Consider the following 17,007-nt stretch of genomic DNA (forward strand, 5'->3'; position numbering starts at 1 on the left):
CAAGTTACTTGCTTGTGCTCAGCACCCATAGAACTGTGTCCTCAACAAGTTGCCCACAATTTCAGATGTGAAGCAAATTTTTTTTAAAAGTGTGCTGAATTTCGATATAGTTTTACTTACGCTGGGGAGGAATGATCTTGACTTTGATTTCCTTGGTAGTGTTGGGTGTTACGTTCAGTGGTTTGTACTTCTTCTCCACGTGTGGTGCAGCGCTACTCATTAGAGATGTGCTATGGATCAACAAAAAGGTATTAATCATCAGTTATGTGGAGAATTTTAGTTTATTGGTAGAACTAATAATTGGCTTATGGATACAAAGTTGGCTCAGTGACATGAAACAGTAGTAGAGGACAGTAGTTTTTCAGGCTGGTGGCTGGTATACAATGGGGTTCTCCAGGGATCAGTACAAAAGACCGCGGCTTTTCACGGTATATATTAATGTCCTTGTGTTGCGTGTACAGGTCACAATCTCAAAATCTGCAGATGACAAAACCTGTAAGTATTGTGGACTGGGAGGAGAATAGAGAGGCTTGAAGGGGGCATAGACAAGCTGGTGGAATGAGTGGATACATGACAGATGACATTTAATGCAGAGGTGTAAAGGGATACACTTTGGTAGGAAAAAAGGGGAGGGGCAACTTAAAATAACGGATACAATTCTAAAAGGAAAGTAGGAGCAGAAAGACTTGATGGTATATTTGTGCACAGGGGGTGGCATTTCAGCCTCAGCTGGAGTACTGTGTCCAATTCTGGGCACCCTTTAGGAAAGATGTGAAGGCTTGAGACAGGATGCATGCAGCAAAAGATGTAGGAGAATGGTTCCACAAATGGTAGACTTCAGTTGCATGGGTAGATTCGACAAGCTAGGGGAGAAGTTTGAGGGGAAGTTTTATGGAGGTGTTCAAAACCATCAGGGGTCTAGGCCGAGTAGATAAGAGAAAAACTGCTCCCCTTTGCGGAAAGATCGAGAATCAGAGGACAGTGATAGAAGGTGAATGGCAAAAGAACTACTGACAACATGAGGAAAAGCTTTTTTCTATAGCACATGGTTAGGATCTGGAATTCATTGCATGAGTGCAGTGGAGCCTAATTCAATCATGGCTCTTAAATAGGAACTGCATAAGCACCTGAACAGAAAACATTTGCAGAGCTAAAGGAAAGGGCAGGGGATGGGTCTAAACTTAATTATTCTGCAGAGAGCTGGCATGGACTCAAGGAATTAAAAGGCCTCTTTGTGCTTCAACAATGATTCTAGACTGAGAACAGTAGCCTAGAAGAAGCAAGCAATGAGAACCACAACTACTGAGCTCAACCACAAGATGCAGTTTAGTCTTGACACAGCAGTCCAAGGGTTTTGGGTTCAAGTCTATTGGAAGTATCAGAGTACACAATCTTCACTGATCCATCCAATCCAATCCAAAATAGGATCCAAGATACTTAGCATTAAGCCAGTATTCACACAAGCACTAGTGCAGTCACACTCCAAACATCACTTGTTGCTGCATCTTTCTCACACGCACATGATTCCCTGAACAGTGTCCAATTGCACTCTATGGCTACAGGTGCTGTACCCCACCACTATGCAGCCTCTAGCAATACACTAGGTGATGCTGCTCATTACAAAGTGATCTTACCTTGGTCTTTTCAGAGGCGTTGGCTTGATGTTATACTTGTCGGAAATTACTGGGCCAGAGGAGCTCTTTTTTGGCAGAATGGGAACCTCCATCTCCAGGCCTGCAAAGAGAGTTAGGAAGGTGGTCAATGTCACATTACTATGAACAAAAAAGTGACGAGTCACCAGTTGGCAACAGTAACTCAGTAACAGTAAAGCAAGCCGAATCACAAAAGGCAAGATCTGCAATTCTTAGGGTAGTTCCCCTTTCTGGTTGTAGAAGTGGGTGATATCTTCTTAATTATTAAAGTTCACAATCTCCTTCACTAGATTAAGCCTAATGAAGTTCCAACACAACCTTGTGGAAAAATAAACATGCACCAAGCATTCTCAAGTTCCAATTGCTCAGTAATAAGGTACACCATCTGGCATGGGACTAAGCCAGTGTGTGAAGAACCAAACAAGAACAGTCTTGACCACTAGAAGAGTTTAAAAAAATGTATTCTCCAAGAAGTATTCAGGCTAGGACAGGGAGTGTTTTATGTGAGGTGTGTGCATTACAAGAATAGCCACCATGACTGGAATACCCACCTGTTGACCTGAACTTGGCGTGACTGGGTGCCGTTGTCCGTAACGATTTGGGCTTCTCTCGTTTCTTCTCCAACGTTTCCTCCTCCTTTGTCTCCACTCGGAGGTCCGATTTTGGATCTGGGACTCGTTCAGAAACTGGCGCTCGAACCTTGCCTTCATCTTTCTTGTCATCTTTCCGCTTCTTCCTCTCTGGCTGTTTATCTACAGATTTAAAAGAAAAATGCCAAAACAGTTGACCCATCAAACTCTTTACTTACAAGAGTCAGGGGATTTAACATTAGATAAAAAATCTCCACTGCCCAAATCAACCTTCCTTTTTAGTCAGAAGAACGCACAGCAATTTACACAAGAAACTGTTTGCACTAAACTGGCAGCTTCACTTTATGTTTATTGGTATAGATCCAACAGCATGAGAAACCTAAGCACCTTCCACAGAACATGGACACCAGGCACAGCTGATAAATGTCTAAAGATTTCACTTATTGGTGATTGTGATTGGCAAATCTCAGTTTATACATTCTCCGTTGCACTTGCTAGTACAAAAATATGTACTTAATCTGTTAAAAGCAGCATAAGAAGTGCCAGCTCAAATTTACTGTGCTTAATATGGCATAATTTGCACTATACTAGAAAGCTCAAGACACAGAAATGCAAGAGACAGAATGTATGCTGCCTCATGCTGACCCTTGACTTAAAGCCAAAGTTTGATGTGCAATCTGAATAGTAGTTAACTCTCAATTGAGTTAGTCAGTTATCATTTAAAAACAATTTAGACTGTAGAGACAGAATGGTACATGTTCGCAGTAAAATGTAATGCTCCTGTTCTTTTAGAAAGGAATGTTTCAACAAAGTTGTGGAGGACCCACCACCCCCACCTCCACCCCTACCCTCCAAATATATTGGTCACTGTTGGTACAGCTCAGTGGAAACAAGCCATGTAATCTAGATAAGTTCCAGATTTGATTGCTGGACTGTGTGTAGATTTACACAGTTGGGGCAATGGTGGAGCCTTACACTGAGTTTCACTGCCTCTAGACTTAGTAAGCACATTTTATTATTCAACATTAAAAAAACCCTTTGTTCAATAGTGTCCTATCAAACAACAATGGATGTAGGGACATTTGCTGAAACAAAGGCCAGCTGCAATAAAACAGTCACAAAGCACTGGAAGGTAATCTGCAGAATTGCACCAGAAATGCCTTTAGGGGGTCAGGCGGTAAGTTATTTTGGGGGATTCTAAACTGATATTAAAAAAACATTCACTGTAATGTTATCAAGGGAGACATGTTGTGTCAGATATTGGATTACTAGGAACCGATACAAATCAATTGAACACAAATAATCAAAAGGTACCTTGCACACCAGGACCTGTGCTCTGAGAACGAATTACAGTCATCCAATGGTTGACCAGAACTTGTGCCAACTTCCTGAGTTCTGAAACAAAATCATAAAGGAATAATGAAGAATCATAATGATATCATAACTTCCAGGTCAAGCACCACTAACTGCCACTGCTTATACCTAAGGGCACTGCCAGTTAATAGCTATTCCACAAACATAAACGGTTAGATCACTAAAAATTGAGCTGAAGAATGGAAAATTAGTCAATGCTCAACTTCCATCTGCTACCTACTGACCCCTTTGGAAAGCGAATGTATACCAGTCAGCTGAGTAGCACCAGGACTGAATGTAATGCCCTAGATGGTCAGGCCACTGACACTCAATGTCCCAATAGACAAATGACAATTTGCCTGTGAATTTTGGGGGCTGAGGCAAGGCAAGAAACTTATTAAGTCAGAAGTATATAAATTAAAACAGCTCTGAAGCAAAAATTAAACAAGGAACTCAGCAGCAAGGCACAATGAAATTAACTTAAAGCAACAGTTCATAAAAACAAATTATTTGTTACTTCCTCTCAACCAGTGGTGTAAACACACATACACAGGTCACGACATTTCTGTAGACTTGTTGTACCTAACAATTACTGAAAGGTGGGAATATTGGCGATCTAAAGAAATGCAACTTTAACTCTTCAAATTTGATGCAGATAGCTTGCATTACAACTAACCTTCATCATCAAAGCTCTTGCTTAACTGCTTCACTATCTTGGCTGTGTTATTCTGGAATAGAAATAAGACCAGGTGAAACAGACACACTTGCTAGTCAGATTTATCAACTCTGAATTCTGGAACTCCCCATCTCCCATAAATATCAATGCAAAAATGCAACATTTGTAACACCACCATACCATCCCACCCCTAAAAACAAGTCAGCCACATCTGCGCACTGCAGATGGTTATTCAGTGCAAGCATAAATATGAAGTGTGGACAAAAATTTGGCACAATTGTGATAACCTTCAAGGCCGATAGTCTGCTAGGTTTACACAACATCAGCACTCAAGGAAGATGGGTGGAACCAGAGCAAGTCTTCAGCAGCGAAGGGAAAATATTGTTGGGGAAAAGGAAGATGGGAAATAAAAATCATTATGCACTTTAAACAAAATATTTTACAACAGAATGTCAATTAGATATGGGGAGTCAAGATACACACACTGAATTAAAAAGAATGTCCAAAGTAGTTTATGGAAACCAGTAGAAACCCACATTTATTAAAAGCAAAAACATTACAATGTAATAGGCACTAGGAATTGGAATGTTAAATCGTGGCTCTCATGACACAAAATGGTGACGTGACATGAAGCATAGAATTGGTGAAGGAAAAAAATGCCCTAAATTCCACACCTGGAATTATACAGCCAGTCCACTGTACCAGTTCTTTGAAAGGTTGGTTATAATTGGAGTCCCGCTCCTCTCTGCTCTTCCCCCATGGCACTACAATTTTTTCATTTTCAAGTATATCTCAAAATTCCCCTTTTTGAAAGTTGCTATTGAATCTGTGACACCCTTTCAATGTCAAGAAAATTCTCATCTGCTCTTTAGTTCTTTTACCAATCACTTAAATCTGCATCCTCTGGTTACTAAGCCCCTCCAATTTCTGATTCTTGCTATCGAAGTCCCTCATTATTTCCATGCAAGATTGAAATATTTTTCATTCCCCTGTTCCCCAGTTTAGTTGAAAATAACTTAATAGCAAGGACATTGTCACTTGAAGGCAAGAGCCACCCAAAGTTGTACCACCCATTGTAGTTCGTTTTCTCTGCATTTTACTTACTTGTTTCAGATGGTCCACAGTGAGTGGCAGCAACTGCAATGCCAGCAGAATCTGCTGTAACAATGGCACATTGCTAGTAGATTTGGAATAGGCCAGCCAGTTATTCAGCAGCTTGTAACCGCCAACATTGATGAACCTTCAAGGAGAGAAATAAACATAAGGCACTGAATTCTAACATTCACACATCCATAATACAATACATTGCACACCGTGATATTCACAGGCTGTGGGCTAAAACAGAAAGCAGTTGCAATGCAAAGTAAGTCAGTGAACAGCCAAGGAAAATAAAATAGGTTAGCATTTTAGGTGGTATCTTTGAAGATTGGGAGATCATGATGATCAAGGCCCTTCACTCCATTTAGTAGCAACTTTTCAGAAACTGTCATTTTCTAATTTAAAAATTATTTGAACTGGACAATGGGCTACCATTCAGGGTCTCACCCAAAACACAGTGTTTCCAATTATATAGCATGGTTGCTAAGTAATGCACTGGGGGGCATTGACCTAGACTTCACACTCAAGCACTTTAGTTTCTGAACCCACAACCTGCTGACGCAGGGGTGAGTGCTTCATTCTGAACAGGCCAACACGATGACTCTTTGAGACCACTCGCATTTAAAGAGCCACTGGCCATTTGCCCTGGTAGGACTTTTCATAGTGACTCTATTCCAAACTCTATCTATTCACAACTCAGCCTGTTTCAAATTTTCTTGATTGCATCAAGTGCATGAAGTGGGAATAGGCAGAAAACAGGACTCTGGATCCAAACTGGATGGGTCAAGCCTACAGCAAGCAGAAAGGATCTGGTTAAAACCAGGAACAAATCCTGTGAATTTCTCTACTTAGCACAATTTGTCGACCAAATATTATAATTTTGAACAAAACGGTGCATATGCAGGTCCTAAAAAGGTTGGATGATAGCTTGCACAACGGGCCTCGAGTCACAGCACCACACTGAAGTAATAATGGAGGGGGAAAATAGTCAATAAGCCAAAGACATTTATGGTAAGTTAGAAGCTATCAGCCTTACTCATTCAGGATATCCTCCGATCTAGTCTGTAGCAGGATGTTCAAGTACATGCATCTGCTTACAAGCTTTTTCGCATCCTTCATTAACCTGAAAATTAAAAGCAGTGAAAAGAATTAGCAATAGCTTTTGGATTGGAAGTGAATCACATATGTCACAAATATATTCTGAATAAGCATTATTCAAATGAGAAAATGTGTTTAAGGGACAGACAGATTAGAAGGGATGGGATTAGAAGAGAAACGACTCAAACATAATGGTATCTATATAGAGCCTTAAGTTTTAGCTAAACATAGCAGCCAGATTACTAGAAAATTAGAAAACGCTGGAAAAACTCAGCAGGTCTGGCAGCATCTGCAAAGAGAGAAACAGAGTTAGTGCTTAGAGTCCTTATAACCCTTCTTCAGAGCTAAAGAGGACTGAGGACATTGGGGAAGATACATGGTGTTTATGTGTGCATAATTGCACAGAACAGAGTGAAGAATTACCTGTAAATTCTAATGACACCATCACCACTTTTAATTTCCCCATCTTTACCAAGGAGGCAGTCCAACTATCAGCTCTTTTGGATCTGCAGGCTCTTTAGTTCTGAATAAGGGTCATGCGACTCCAGTGTGTTGTCTCTCCACAGATGCTGCCAGGCCTGCTGAGTTTTTCCAGCGTTTTCTATTTTTATTTCAGATTTCCAGCATCTGCAGTATTTTGCTTTTATTTTACTGGAGAATCAAGTAGGCTAACCTAAATCCACCTGTTGGGAAACTGGCAGGATCGAGTGGAATGCTAATTATACATCCCACTTAACTTTCCTCTCTATGGAAGATTATGGAGTATAACATCGGGGAAAAAAATTAGAGCTGATTAAACCTGATCCCATGGGATTCCCATCCAATGAGTTACATTGAAATTGCTCCCCCATGCCCATTGATAGTTATGAACAAGGTAGGACAAAAATATTGTAATGAAGAAGGGAGAGAAACTACTCTTCCTACATGCCCAATGTAAAATTAAAGCTTTCGTGCATTTGTCCAAAATGGCATAGGCCATAACCTTAGCAATGTAAAGTTTTCATTTCATTGACATCCAGGATGAAAGAACATATCAAGTCAAGTGGGGAACATAGGGGATCAGGGTTACAAAACTGACATATCATTCTTATGTAAGTAAACTCATGTACCCTATTTAAATGAAACTTTAATATGAAGGAAAAGTTAGTTACAATTCTTGGTCTAAACATTTGAGTCATAGCCAAGGCGGTAGTGTATACCCCACAATCAATTGTGGGTGGTTAAAATATCAGCTCAGGACCCGTGTCTTGGCTGCTACCCAACCAAAATCACTGGATATAGCCCATTGTGCATGTTGGGCCCAACTGAATAGCTCATGGCCAGTTACCAGGGTAGCTACTTGAGAAAGGTACCCAAGTGCATGAGCCATAAGCAAGAAAAAACCAAAATCAGCAGTCCCAAAAACGTGGACAACATTCCCACCTCTACCTCTCAACAATGTAGGCACATGCTTCAACATGGGTGCCCCACATTCAGAGATACTCAAACGCTATTAATGAAGTAATAAAAGCTGACAGAGTGACAGCCTTTCATGAAAAGGATAGCGAGCAGGTAAAACACCTGAATGCTTTCAGCACGTATATGGTAAAGTGCCACTATTTGCTTAATATATTCACAGCAAACCGTATAGCATGTTACTCAATTTTTAAAAATGTAATGAACGGAGGACAGTGGGGAAGATACATGGTGTTTGTGTTTGTATAATTGCTTGGAACAGAGTGAAGGATTACCTGTAAATTCTAATGACACCATCACCACTTTTAATTTCCCCATCTTTACCAAGGAGGCAGTCCAACCCTATCAGGAGCTCTTTTGGATCTACAGGCCCCGAACCCATTGTATCAATTACCTTAAAAAGAAGAGACATGAAAGGTGTCAGTTTTTTTTTTAATTCTTCCCCCTTTGGCTAAAAAAGGCAGTTAAAGAACAATATTTGATTACAGCCTCTATACTGAGAGATCAATGTGTGTATAGTCCCAGTCCAGCAATCTTTCTGCACTGCTTATTTGCATAATTTAAATTGGCAAGGTGAAGAATGCAGTTTCCTAAGGTGGTCTGGCAAGATACACAACCTAGTCATCCCTGCCACCCCACACTGCCCTTCCGAATGCTAGAAATCACTTTAGTTCTGAAAATGCAGCAATTATAATTTGTTGATATGACTGGCACCATTTGTAAAATGCATAAAATGGCAGGTCACCAACACAAACTTCCTGCTCCAGTTATCTGCTTTTCTATACTCCCAATGTAAAATTAACTTTTTCGTGCATTTGTCCAAAATGGCATAAGCCATAACACTTATCAATATAAAATTTTCGCTACTTTGAACAGACTTGCCTATGCAATTCAAACTCCTGCATTCAGGCATGACCCAGTAGTTTAGAAATTGATTTACTAGGCCTAAATTAAGAGGATACAATAACCAGAGACCTAATAGCTCAAACTACTTAGAAAAACAAAGGAAATACAGCCCTCTATGACAGAGTTCTGTGGTTAAGCTTGATGTGTTTATTGCCAGCTTAATGCCATATACAATAAGATGTACTTTGCTTTGTATAAGGCAGGTTTTTTTCTAGACTTGTACCCTAATCACTTTTAACTATTTCAGTTAAAGTGCTCAGATAAAACCATTTATTTCAAATTGGAGGCATAGCATCCAAGTTACTATGATTCACTAAATGCCACCTTTATACCCACCCCACCAGCTACTGGCCTTCAAATTATGGCTGCCTGTTGTCTAACAAGGTAGAAGTTTCCATAAAAAAGTGGGCAGATAGGCTAAATAAAACAATAATTGATGTCATTACAGAACCTTTTTTGCAGATATTTACTAGTTTGTGGGAGGTAGCAGCTGAAGTTTTTTAAAAAATCACAATAGCAAGGATTGTGTGTGGTTTTGCATCAGAAGGCACTCATATGTTGCCACTATGTAACATTGTTAATGGCTTCACACAGGACTCTTAGCAATGCTCCTACAATTAATGATGGTGCTCTTGGAATTAAAAGCAGTTCAAATGTTATTTTAATAAAAAATAGCTGTGTTGATAAAAAATTTAGCATTGGCTGAAGTTCTAAGTCACTGCAATAGCCCCACTGTCTTGCTTAACATCTTCAAAAATGCAAAATTATATCAGTGCCGATAGTTTATATATCGTGTGAATAAGGTGCTTACTAGACTGCTGGAGCATTGTACAATATTTCTGCTTTGCTGACTTTTCATGATTGAAAGAAAAGGAGCAAACAAGTTTTTGGACAGGTGGGAGAAACATAAGAGACATTCCTTATAATAGAGAATTCTGCCCCGACCACCCCTAAGGAAACTCCAACTTTGTCAGCCAGGGCAGCTACTGGAGTCTATAACCATATAAACTGCCACAATGAGGGCAAGTTAACCTACAGGCAGTATTCATACAAGGTATAAAGTGCACTGAAATTTAGTTTTTCCTTCTATTCATGTGGAACAGAAAATTCAGTGCCAGAGAGGGAACAAAAGCCAGATGCATTAGCTGTCACTGATGAAGATGGTCACAATATTTAAGTGTTGTAATCACTTGTGGGCAAAGGTATGTTGTGCAGGAGCCAGGTGGGCAGAGCATGTTTTAAACATGTAGTTGAATATATTTGGTCATTTTCCCAACTAAAAATCATTGTGAAAAGCCACCGAGGAAATGTAGTGGGATGACATGGCCTGTCACAGTCTCAGTAGTCTGGTTTCAGGCTCTGCAGTTGACCTGGCTCCCTGCAGACAGCGTTGCACATCTTGCCGACTCCTCTCCGGCCCCACGCAGGCCAGGTCCAGAGTGAGAACACATAACAAGGGAATTGGAAGAGGCAAATGAATGACAGTATTCACTTCAGCATCAGCTACCAGCTGAGTATAGTCAGTTGTGCATATCTCCAGCTGCCTGCTCAGCAAAGGTCCACAAGTCTGGGAGACAAAGGCGGAGGAGAAAAATTAAAATTTTGAAAAAAGGTCAAAAATTTGGTTGCATCATTCTCATTTGAAGGGCAGCCTGTGCAAAACTCCTGAATATTGGTTTATAATGTATTCTGTATTTGCAAGTTAAAAATCTTCCTATGACATGAAGTAAATGCTTAAGTCATTGACCAGTTCATAAGGCAGGCAGTTTCTGTAGTACTGCATTGCTAAATTTGATAACTGAATCATGTACAAGTTGATCAGTCTTAAAAAATGCAGTATAGATCTGAGCAGCAACTTGTGTCAAGTTCAAAAAATATTCTTACTGCTACAAAGTAAAAAGGAAAGGTCGGCAATAGTGCTTACAAAGATTTCAAAATACCCACCAACTTCAATATTTTGGTTACATTAACCTGCCTTATAAACATACTGCATGTCCTGAGAAAGTGCTCAGGTACTCAAACTGGACTTCTGATCATTCTATAAAATGTTTGACAAGCGTGGAGCCCAAATACCCTCTCCCCAGAAAGGGGCCAGGTAGTTTGGCATCAGTGTTCTGGATTCATTGGGAGACAGTTATGCCAAGTTCAAAGCAGAACTATATCTTTCAACTATCATGCCCATACAAGTTGGCAGAGGACCAGAACATTGCGACCTGCTTACAAAAGCTTTGCATTTGCAATAGGAAGCCACATGAATGAGGTGTAAAAAAAGTCAAGCACATGCTTCTGTGCTCTGAATGGAATATCCTCTGGTTGTAAAAGAAGTTGTGAACACAGGAAAATCAGAATCCAGTACCATGGAGGTTGGTTATTAAATGCTCCCTAGAGGGATTCTAGACATCTATCCCACTGGCCCCTGACAATACCGTCAGGTGTTTAAAAACTGCACTCCAACTGCTACACCACCTAAAGACCCATGTTAATTGGCTTCAAGGGTAATTAATGGTAATATCATTATTGTGTTTGCTAGAAATACAATACATTCATAGCCTTGCTGCACAAGATTGAATTTCAGCTTTGAAAGCAGCTACTGCAGCAAGGTGCTCAATTGTACCTTGTAATTTCTAAAAAATATTGTACCTACAATCATTGAGCAGCAAAGATGATTTCAAATTGCTGCCAATGAGATAGGAGCATGGGGATGCAAAGCTTATGGTATGCTTGCTTCAACTGGAAAGTGTTAACTATGCAGATTTATATGCAGTTTGTGCAAGTGTCCAGCACATTAGTAAAGCCTGCTTGTACTCTGAACAGCTCTGAAGTACTTGGTTAGTTTAAGCTAGATTGATTTGTACAGTATTGAGCTAAAAATAACAATCTGAACTTCACCTTTGTGGGCTGAAAGTCATTAATTTTTATATATCAAGTTAGATTGTTGGTATTTGGAGAGTGGCCAAGTGTATGAACCTTTCCAGAACTTCAGATCCATAAAATTCAAACTGAACAGGCTAGTTAAAACAGGACAAAAGGGTCAGAAATAACCTGCAAAGTGTAGGTTTTTTACGGGCTTTGTTAGCATATTGAAGAGCTCTGGTACTGAGACCTACTGCCATTTTAGGCAACTAACTCAAACCTTTTACAGATTACTTATAACCCATGAAAGTAGCTCAGGAACAAGTCTACTTAAAAGACAACAAGCTTACAAGTCTGATTCCCATTACAATCCTGAATCCAATCGACTTATCCTACAACCGTATACCGAGTCCACGGAGGGTTTTGTTTCCTGAGTGTTCTGAAAGATCTGCATCCAAAACTAGAAGTATCAGCATTGAAGGGTTAAGCTTCATCTGTTAAATGGTATTTAATGGAATTAAAAATGCATATGGAAACAAATGTTTAAACTGACACGAAATCTTTAGTCAGAATAGCCAATACAGAAGACAGGGTAATTAATAAAAAATAATGATTTGAGCCCTTACAAAAATGTTAAAAGTCTGTTATTTTTATCCATTTACTAGAAAGTAAAAAAAAAAACTTACCCTCCTGCCAATTGCCTTAAGAAGCTTAATGAAAAACTGCCTGGCAACCTAAATTGTTTACCTTGTTCAATGTAGTCTAAGTGAAAAGCCTTATGGTCTGCTACAGTAGGGCAAATTACATTTGCACCTTACTTCAGGCTGACCAGATTTTTATTTAAAGCTGACTGTTAGAACCCAAAAAGTACTCAAGGTATATACAGCCCTATAGCTGTTAAGCACTGCTCCTGAAGACTGGCATGTGTTACCCTCAAGCTGTCTAGAACCTGCAGTAAAACTTGCTTTGGCAGTCAAAGGCATGAACACTTGTTTCAGTGCACAGGTTTGGATAGTGTTCCCAATAAAAATGATGCCAAACAACCATACCACTTATGGTAATTTTGTACTATAATTAGAAAATATTATTTGGAGCAAATAGAGCAATTAGTTTAGCTAGCTAAACACTCATGTTATTGCAGTTAGAGCTAGTGCTGATAAAAGGAATTCATTTGAGTTGTTCAGGCAAGATGGTGCGTTGCAGGTTTTGTTAAGTTGCTAATTCACAAGGGAGTTACTGTTTGTGGACAAATGCTTGTGCTCAAATGGCTACATGGTTTACATGCCACCTACCTTTATCAAAGGTTTTTATCATAAAAGTGTGTTTTGCTTAAATTACATGGATTCCATTACCCCAACAGTACTAAACTCGACTCCTAGAGGACAACCCAAAATCCTTCAAAATCAGCATGTCACCCAATTGCAGGAACACTGTTCAGGGACCAGTTTATGAATTCAGCAACTCATTCATTGCAAAGACCAAGCACTGGTTTCCTGTAATATACTGCACATAGATCAGGTATAGCAGGCAGTGCAAGAAACCAGTTTATATATGGTTACATACATTTTTCATCCCATACCCACTCAGTAAAAGTGCATTATAGTACATCAGTACAGTGAAATTCTACATGTATACAAAGGTCTAAATCACTTATATTAACCAGGGATTTTTTCCACAAATGCATTAAGTATCACTGAACATGTTACCACTGGGCCAACCTCGAGGGGAACAATGCAAAGATTAATTTATTCAATTGTGTAGATCTCAAGATGTCAGCAAGATACCGAAGTTATCTTAGCTGCGTGGGTTTTGGTCTCAAGTTCATATCTCCGAAAACACACTAAATGTAGTGCTCTTGACCTACCTCCCTTCCTTTATGTATAAGTAATAGCAGGGCTTGATTGCTACTTTACCCAGAGCTAACACCGGCTGCGAATATCATCTTCGCATTAGAAATCAAAACTCTTTATACTGCCCTTCCAATTGAATCTGCAGTACCCCTCAACACTTTCAGAATCAAGTGTGACATGGGGGCGGGGGAAGGGAGCGGAGGAAATTTGCCCCACGGTTGGGGGCACTGACGTCATTCCTTAATACACTAAGGGAAAAGAGAAAAAAGTCCGAGTTAAAAATTGAATTGAATGCCTGTTAACCGTGTAGAGTTTACACTGCAAAATTCGGGCTGTGACCCGCAGGACTGCTAACCCAGATTAATTTCAAACATAACCCCGCCAATCCTAAATAATTTACAATTGCTACTAAAAACCTCAACCAGTACTCAAGATGAGAAAAAAGTTATTTAAAAGCAATTTTAAGATATTACGAATTTAAAATTTTAATTATACTTTTTAAATTATTCTATCACCATATGGAAGGCGTGGCGACCAATGGATAATTCAGGCATGAAAATTGACCGTGAAACAAGTTCTTGTGTGGTTCACTGGAACAATGTCGACAAAGCCTCTTTTGCATGCATGTATCGAATATTTCACCATGGATTTTTGCAGAATGGCAAACATTACACTCGTTCAAGAAAGCAATGAAGTCGTGAAATGCAATTAAGGTCAGAAAGGTTTGCTTACCAGTTTGCATGTGGCTGTCCCTGTGATGAGTTTTTTTTTAAAAAGTGCAGGATGTTTTAGCTTCACCAACCCCTATTCATCAGCCCTACTGTGCTGGGAAACTAAACAGTACAAAAGCGTGCAGGCATGGGCACTTAACTCCTATATGAAAAGTTAACGCTTTCCATATGAAGATGCTCGCTGCAAAGAATTATGTACCTATTATGGAAGACAGTGATCATTAAGTTATGGACTGTATCCATTCACATACGGCCCAGTGGTAACATGGTTACAGGTACTTTCTCCACGACATAAAATCATAAATCAATTTGATTCAGAAGTTGATTGATGCCTTTAAAGAAAACCTACACTGCCCCTGGGGATGAACCGGTTTGAATATATTATTCAAATCTGTTTAAAATAAGTTTTTTTTTCAAAAACTGAAACAGTGGCACCACCCACCCCTTACAACCCAGGCATCAATCAAGTCCTCCAAAGCACATAATGAATTGGACATTACAAAAAAAGCAAGTCCTGGACTCCTTGAAGATCGAGAGAAAGAAAAGCAATTAATTTTCCAACACACGAGTTCCGCATGGTTGGGTTGGGGGTGCTGGCAAAGTTTGCATTCAAGTCTTTTGGGGGGGGGGGGGGGGGGGGGGGGAGAGAAAGAGAAAGAAAAAAATTCCAACACGTGCTTTGGTTGGTGGGGGGGGAGCAGTAAGGTTAAGGGAGAGAAAAAAAACTTCCAACACTTGTCGCGGGAGAGCCGATAAAAAGCAAAGCACCTCCACACGGAGCAAGCAATTCCCATCTAAGTCTAGGTAAGTAGACGGTAACGAGAAAAAACTTGCAACACTTTTTGAGGGGGTGCAGTGGCGGGAAGAGGCATTGCATCTCCATACGATGCAAAGACTTGTTAGGGGAATATTTTTTTTGGGGGGGGGGGGGGGGAGAAAGAACATCTCTAATCGAAGCAAAAGCGGTTTCCAGCCTACTTGCACTTTGGATGGGGGAGGAGGACATGAAATTCAGGAGAAACAAACAGGCGTTGCATTCCCTCTTTTGTTACCCTCCCTCCTTCCTCCACCACTGGAATCCATTCGAAAGAGGCTGAACGCGGGGTGGAGAAGGGGTGGAGAGAGGCTTGAAGGTTTCGTCACCTCGGTGGAGTCAGCGGCTGATGTCATCCAGCCTCGCCCTGATCTCCAGTGGAGGAGGAAGAGAGGAGAGAACGAACAAAAAAAAATAACAGGCGGAAAGAGACAAGAGGCCGCCATTTTAAGAACCAAGAGACGACCAGCCGCCATCTTAGGGAGGCACCCGAATGGAGGAGCGAGGATAAGGATAGGGGGAAAAAAAGAGAATGAAAAAAAGACATTTTCATATTATAAAAAAAAACAGCCTGCTGCGAAAAACTTACAAAAAAGAAACTCGCCCTTTTTCGCCTCTTCCAGAAATTATTCCTTCCACCCTCCCTTTTCCCCCCCCGGGGAGAATTATTTCCAGCAATCTTTATTTACAGATTGCGCGCCTCTTTTTATGATCAATTTCAATCTGAAAAACCACGTTTTCTCTTCTTTCCCCCCACCACCCACCCCCAAAGTTTTTTTCTGGTCTCACACGCACATCAGAGCAACCAAAGAATAAACTTTTATTACCACTTCCTTTTTTTATGTACATATATAAAAAAGGCTTAATATTATAATCTTGTGCGTGTGAGCTCATGGGTTTTATAATTTATATCTATTATATATCTGCTCAACTTCCGCTTGCTAGACATTCCTCCCCACGGCCACCCCACTCTCCCCATCATCCACCCCACCCAAACCCCGTCCACCAACTTAAAAAAAAATACCCTTTCAATGTTATATAGACTGCACACACAAAAGTTAATTTCATTGCCCTCCCTTCCCTCTCCTCCCCCCCCCCCACCCCGTTTCCCAAGTTAATTTCCATTTTTCGTTGCCAAAAAGCGAAACTTACTATCAAACTCTCCTTGACAGCGCCTCGAGCTTTTTTTTTATGTGCAAACACAACACAATGTTGACAATTGTTTTGTTAAAGAGATTTTCATGACTTATTTTTGTAAATTTTTTTTAAAAAGGAGCTTATTAGGGGGTAGAGTATATTTTTTCGCTTTTGTTTTGCTGATCTGTCGCCTTTCGCAAGAATTGCAAACTCCTCTCCTTTTTTTTTGTTTTTTGGAAAAAAAAAATCTAAAAAGAGCACAAACAGGAGATTCAGTGTCCCAAGGTTGACCAAAAAAAAAATCACATGAAAAGGAATTTTGTTTTGAAGGTGCGGCTGTTTTTTTTGTTATCCTCACACACACAACACACAGAACAAGAGACTTCTTCCCCCGTCGTCTTCAGCGAAAAAAAAAACCTGGAGGAAAGAAAAAGACAAAGAGGAACAAGGTTAAGCAAACAAGCAAGGAATCAAGTTAATTAGCTTTTTTAAACTTGCTCTACGCGAAAAATTTAAATTTTTAAATTTTTTTTTCGGGAAAAAAAACACCTTTTACCAATTATCCCATCCCCCTGCACACATACCTCAAACCAAAGGCTGGAATGGCGTAGCTGCCTGCGTCTTGCCTTTTATACTCAGGATGCGGACGTCACAGTTGGGCGGGAGATCACGTGGCACAGGCCGTTAGGATTTGAATCTGATTGGCTGCTTGGCAACTTGACCAACAACTTTTTCTCAATTTTGTTTTCCACGCCGACTTGCGTTTCTTTATTTTTCCGGCACGACCGTCACCG

General features: G+C 40.1%; 1 protein-coding gene across 5 annotated transcripts in view; it reads right to left on the reverse strand.

Moving 5' to 3' along the window:
• Positions 1–16,996, reverse strand: part of ppp1r10 (protein phosphatase 1, regulatory subunit 10) — a 29,601-nt gene extending 12,605 nt beyond the window's left edge. Inside the window, exons 1-11 of one of the 5 annotated variants that reach the window (XM_041212721.1) lie at positions 16,798–16,996; positions 16,229–16,630; positions 12,032–12,141; positions 8,198–8,316; positions 6,406–6,492; positions 5,376–5,511; positions 4,272–4,323; positions 3,557–3,637; positions 2,204–2,404; positions 1,635–1,734; positions 121–230 (exon numbers count right to left, since the gene is read on the reverse strand). In XM_041212721.1, coding sequence (XP_041068655.1) covers positions 121–230; positions 1,635–1,734; positions 2,204–2,404; positions 3,557–3,637; positions 4,272–4,323; positions 5,376–5,511; positions 6,406–6,492; positions 8,198–8,316; positions 12,032–12,046 — 901 coding nt within the window. In that variant the 5' untranslated portion in view covers positions 12,047–12,141; positions 16,229–16,630; positions 16,798–16,996. Of the gene's footprint in view, positions 1–120; positions 231–1,634; positions 1,735–2,203; positions 2,405–3,556; positions 3,638–4,271; positions 4,324–5,375; positions 5,512–6,405; positions 6,493–6,890; positions 6,973–8,197; positions 8,317–12,031; positions 12,142–15,240; positions 15,560–16,228; positions 16,631–16,797 lie in introns of those variants that run through there. The other 4 variants (XM_041212722.1, XM_041212725.1, XM_041212723.1 and 1 more) reach the window with 4 other exon arrangements.
• Between the last annotated feature and the right edge of the window lie 11 nt (positions 16,997–17,007).

The sequence above is a fragment of the Carcharodon carcharias genome, chromosome 19, assembly GCF_017639515.1.
Source record: "Carcharodon carcharias isolate sCarCar2 chromosome 19, sCarCar2.pri, whole genome shotgun sequence".
Taxonomy (NCBI): Eukaryota; Metazoa; Chordata; class Chondrichthyes; order Lamniformes; family Lamnidae; genus Carcharodon; species Carcharodon carcharias.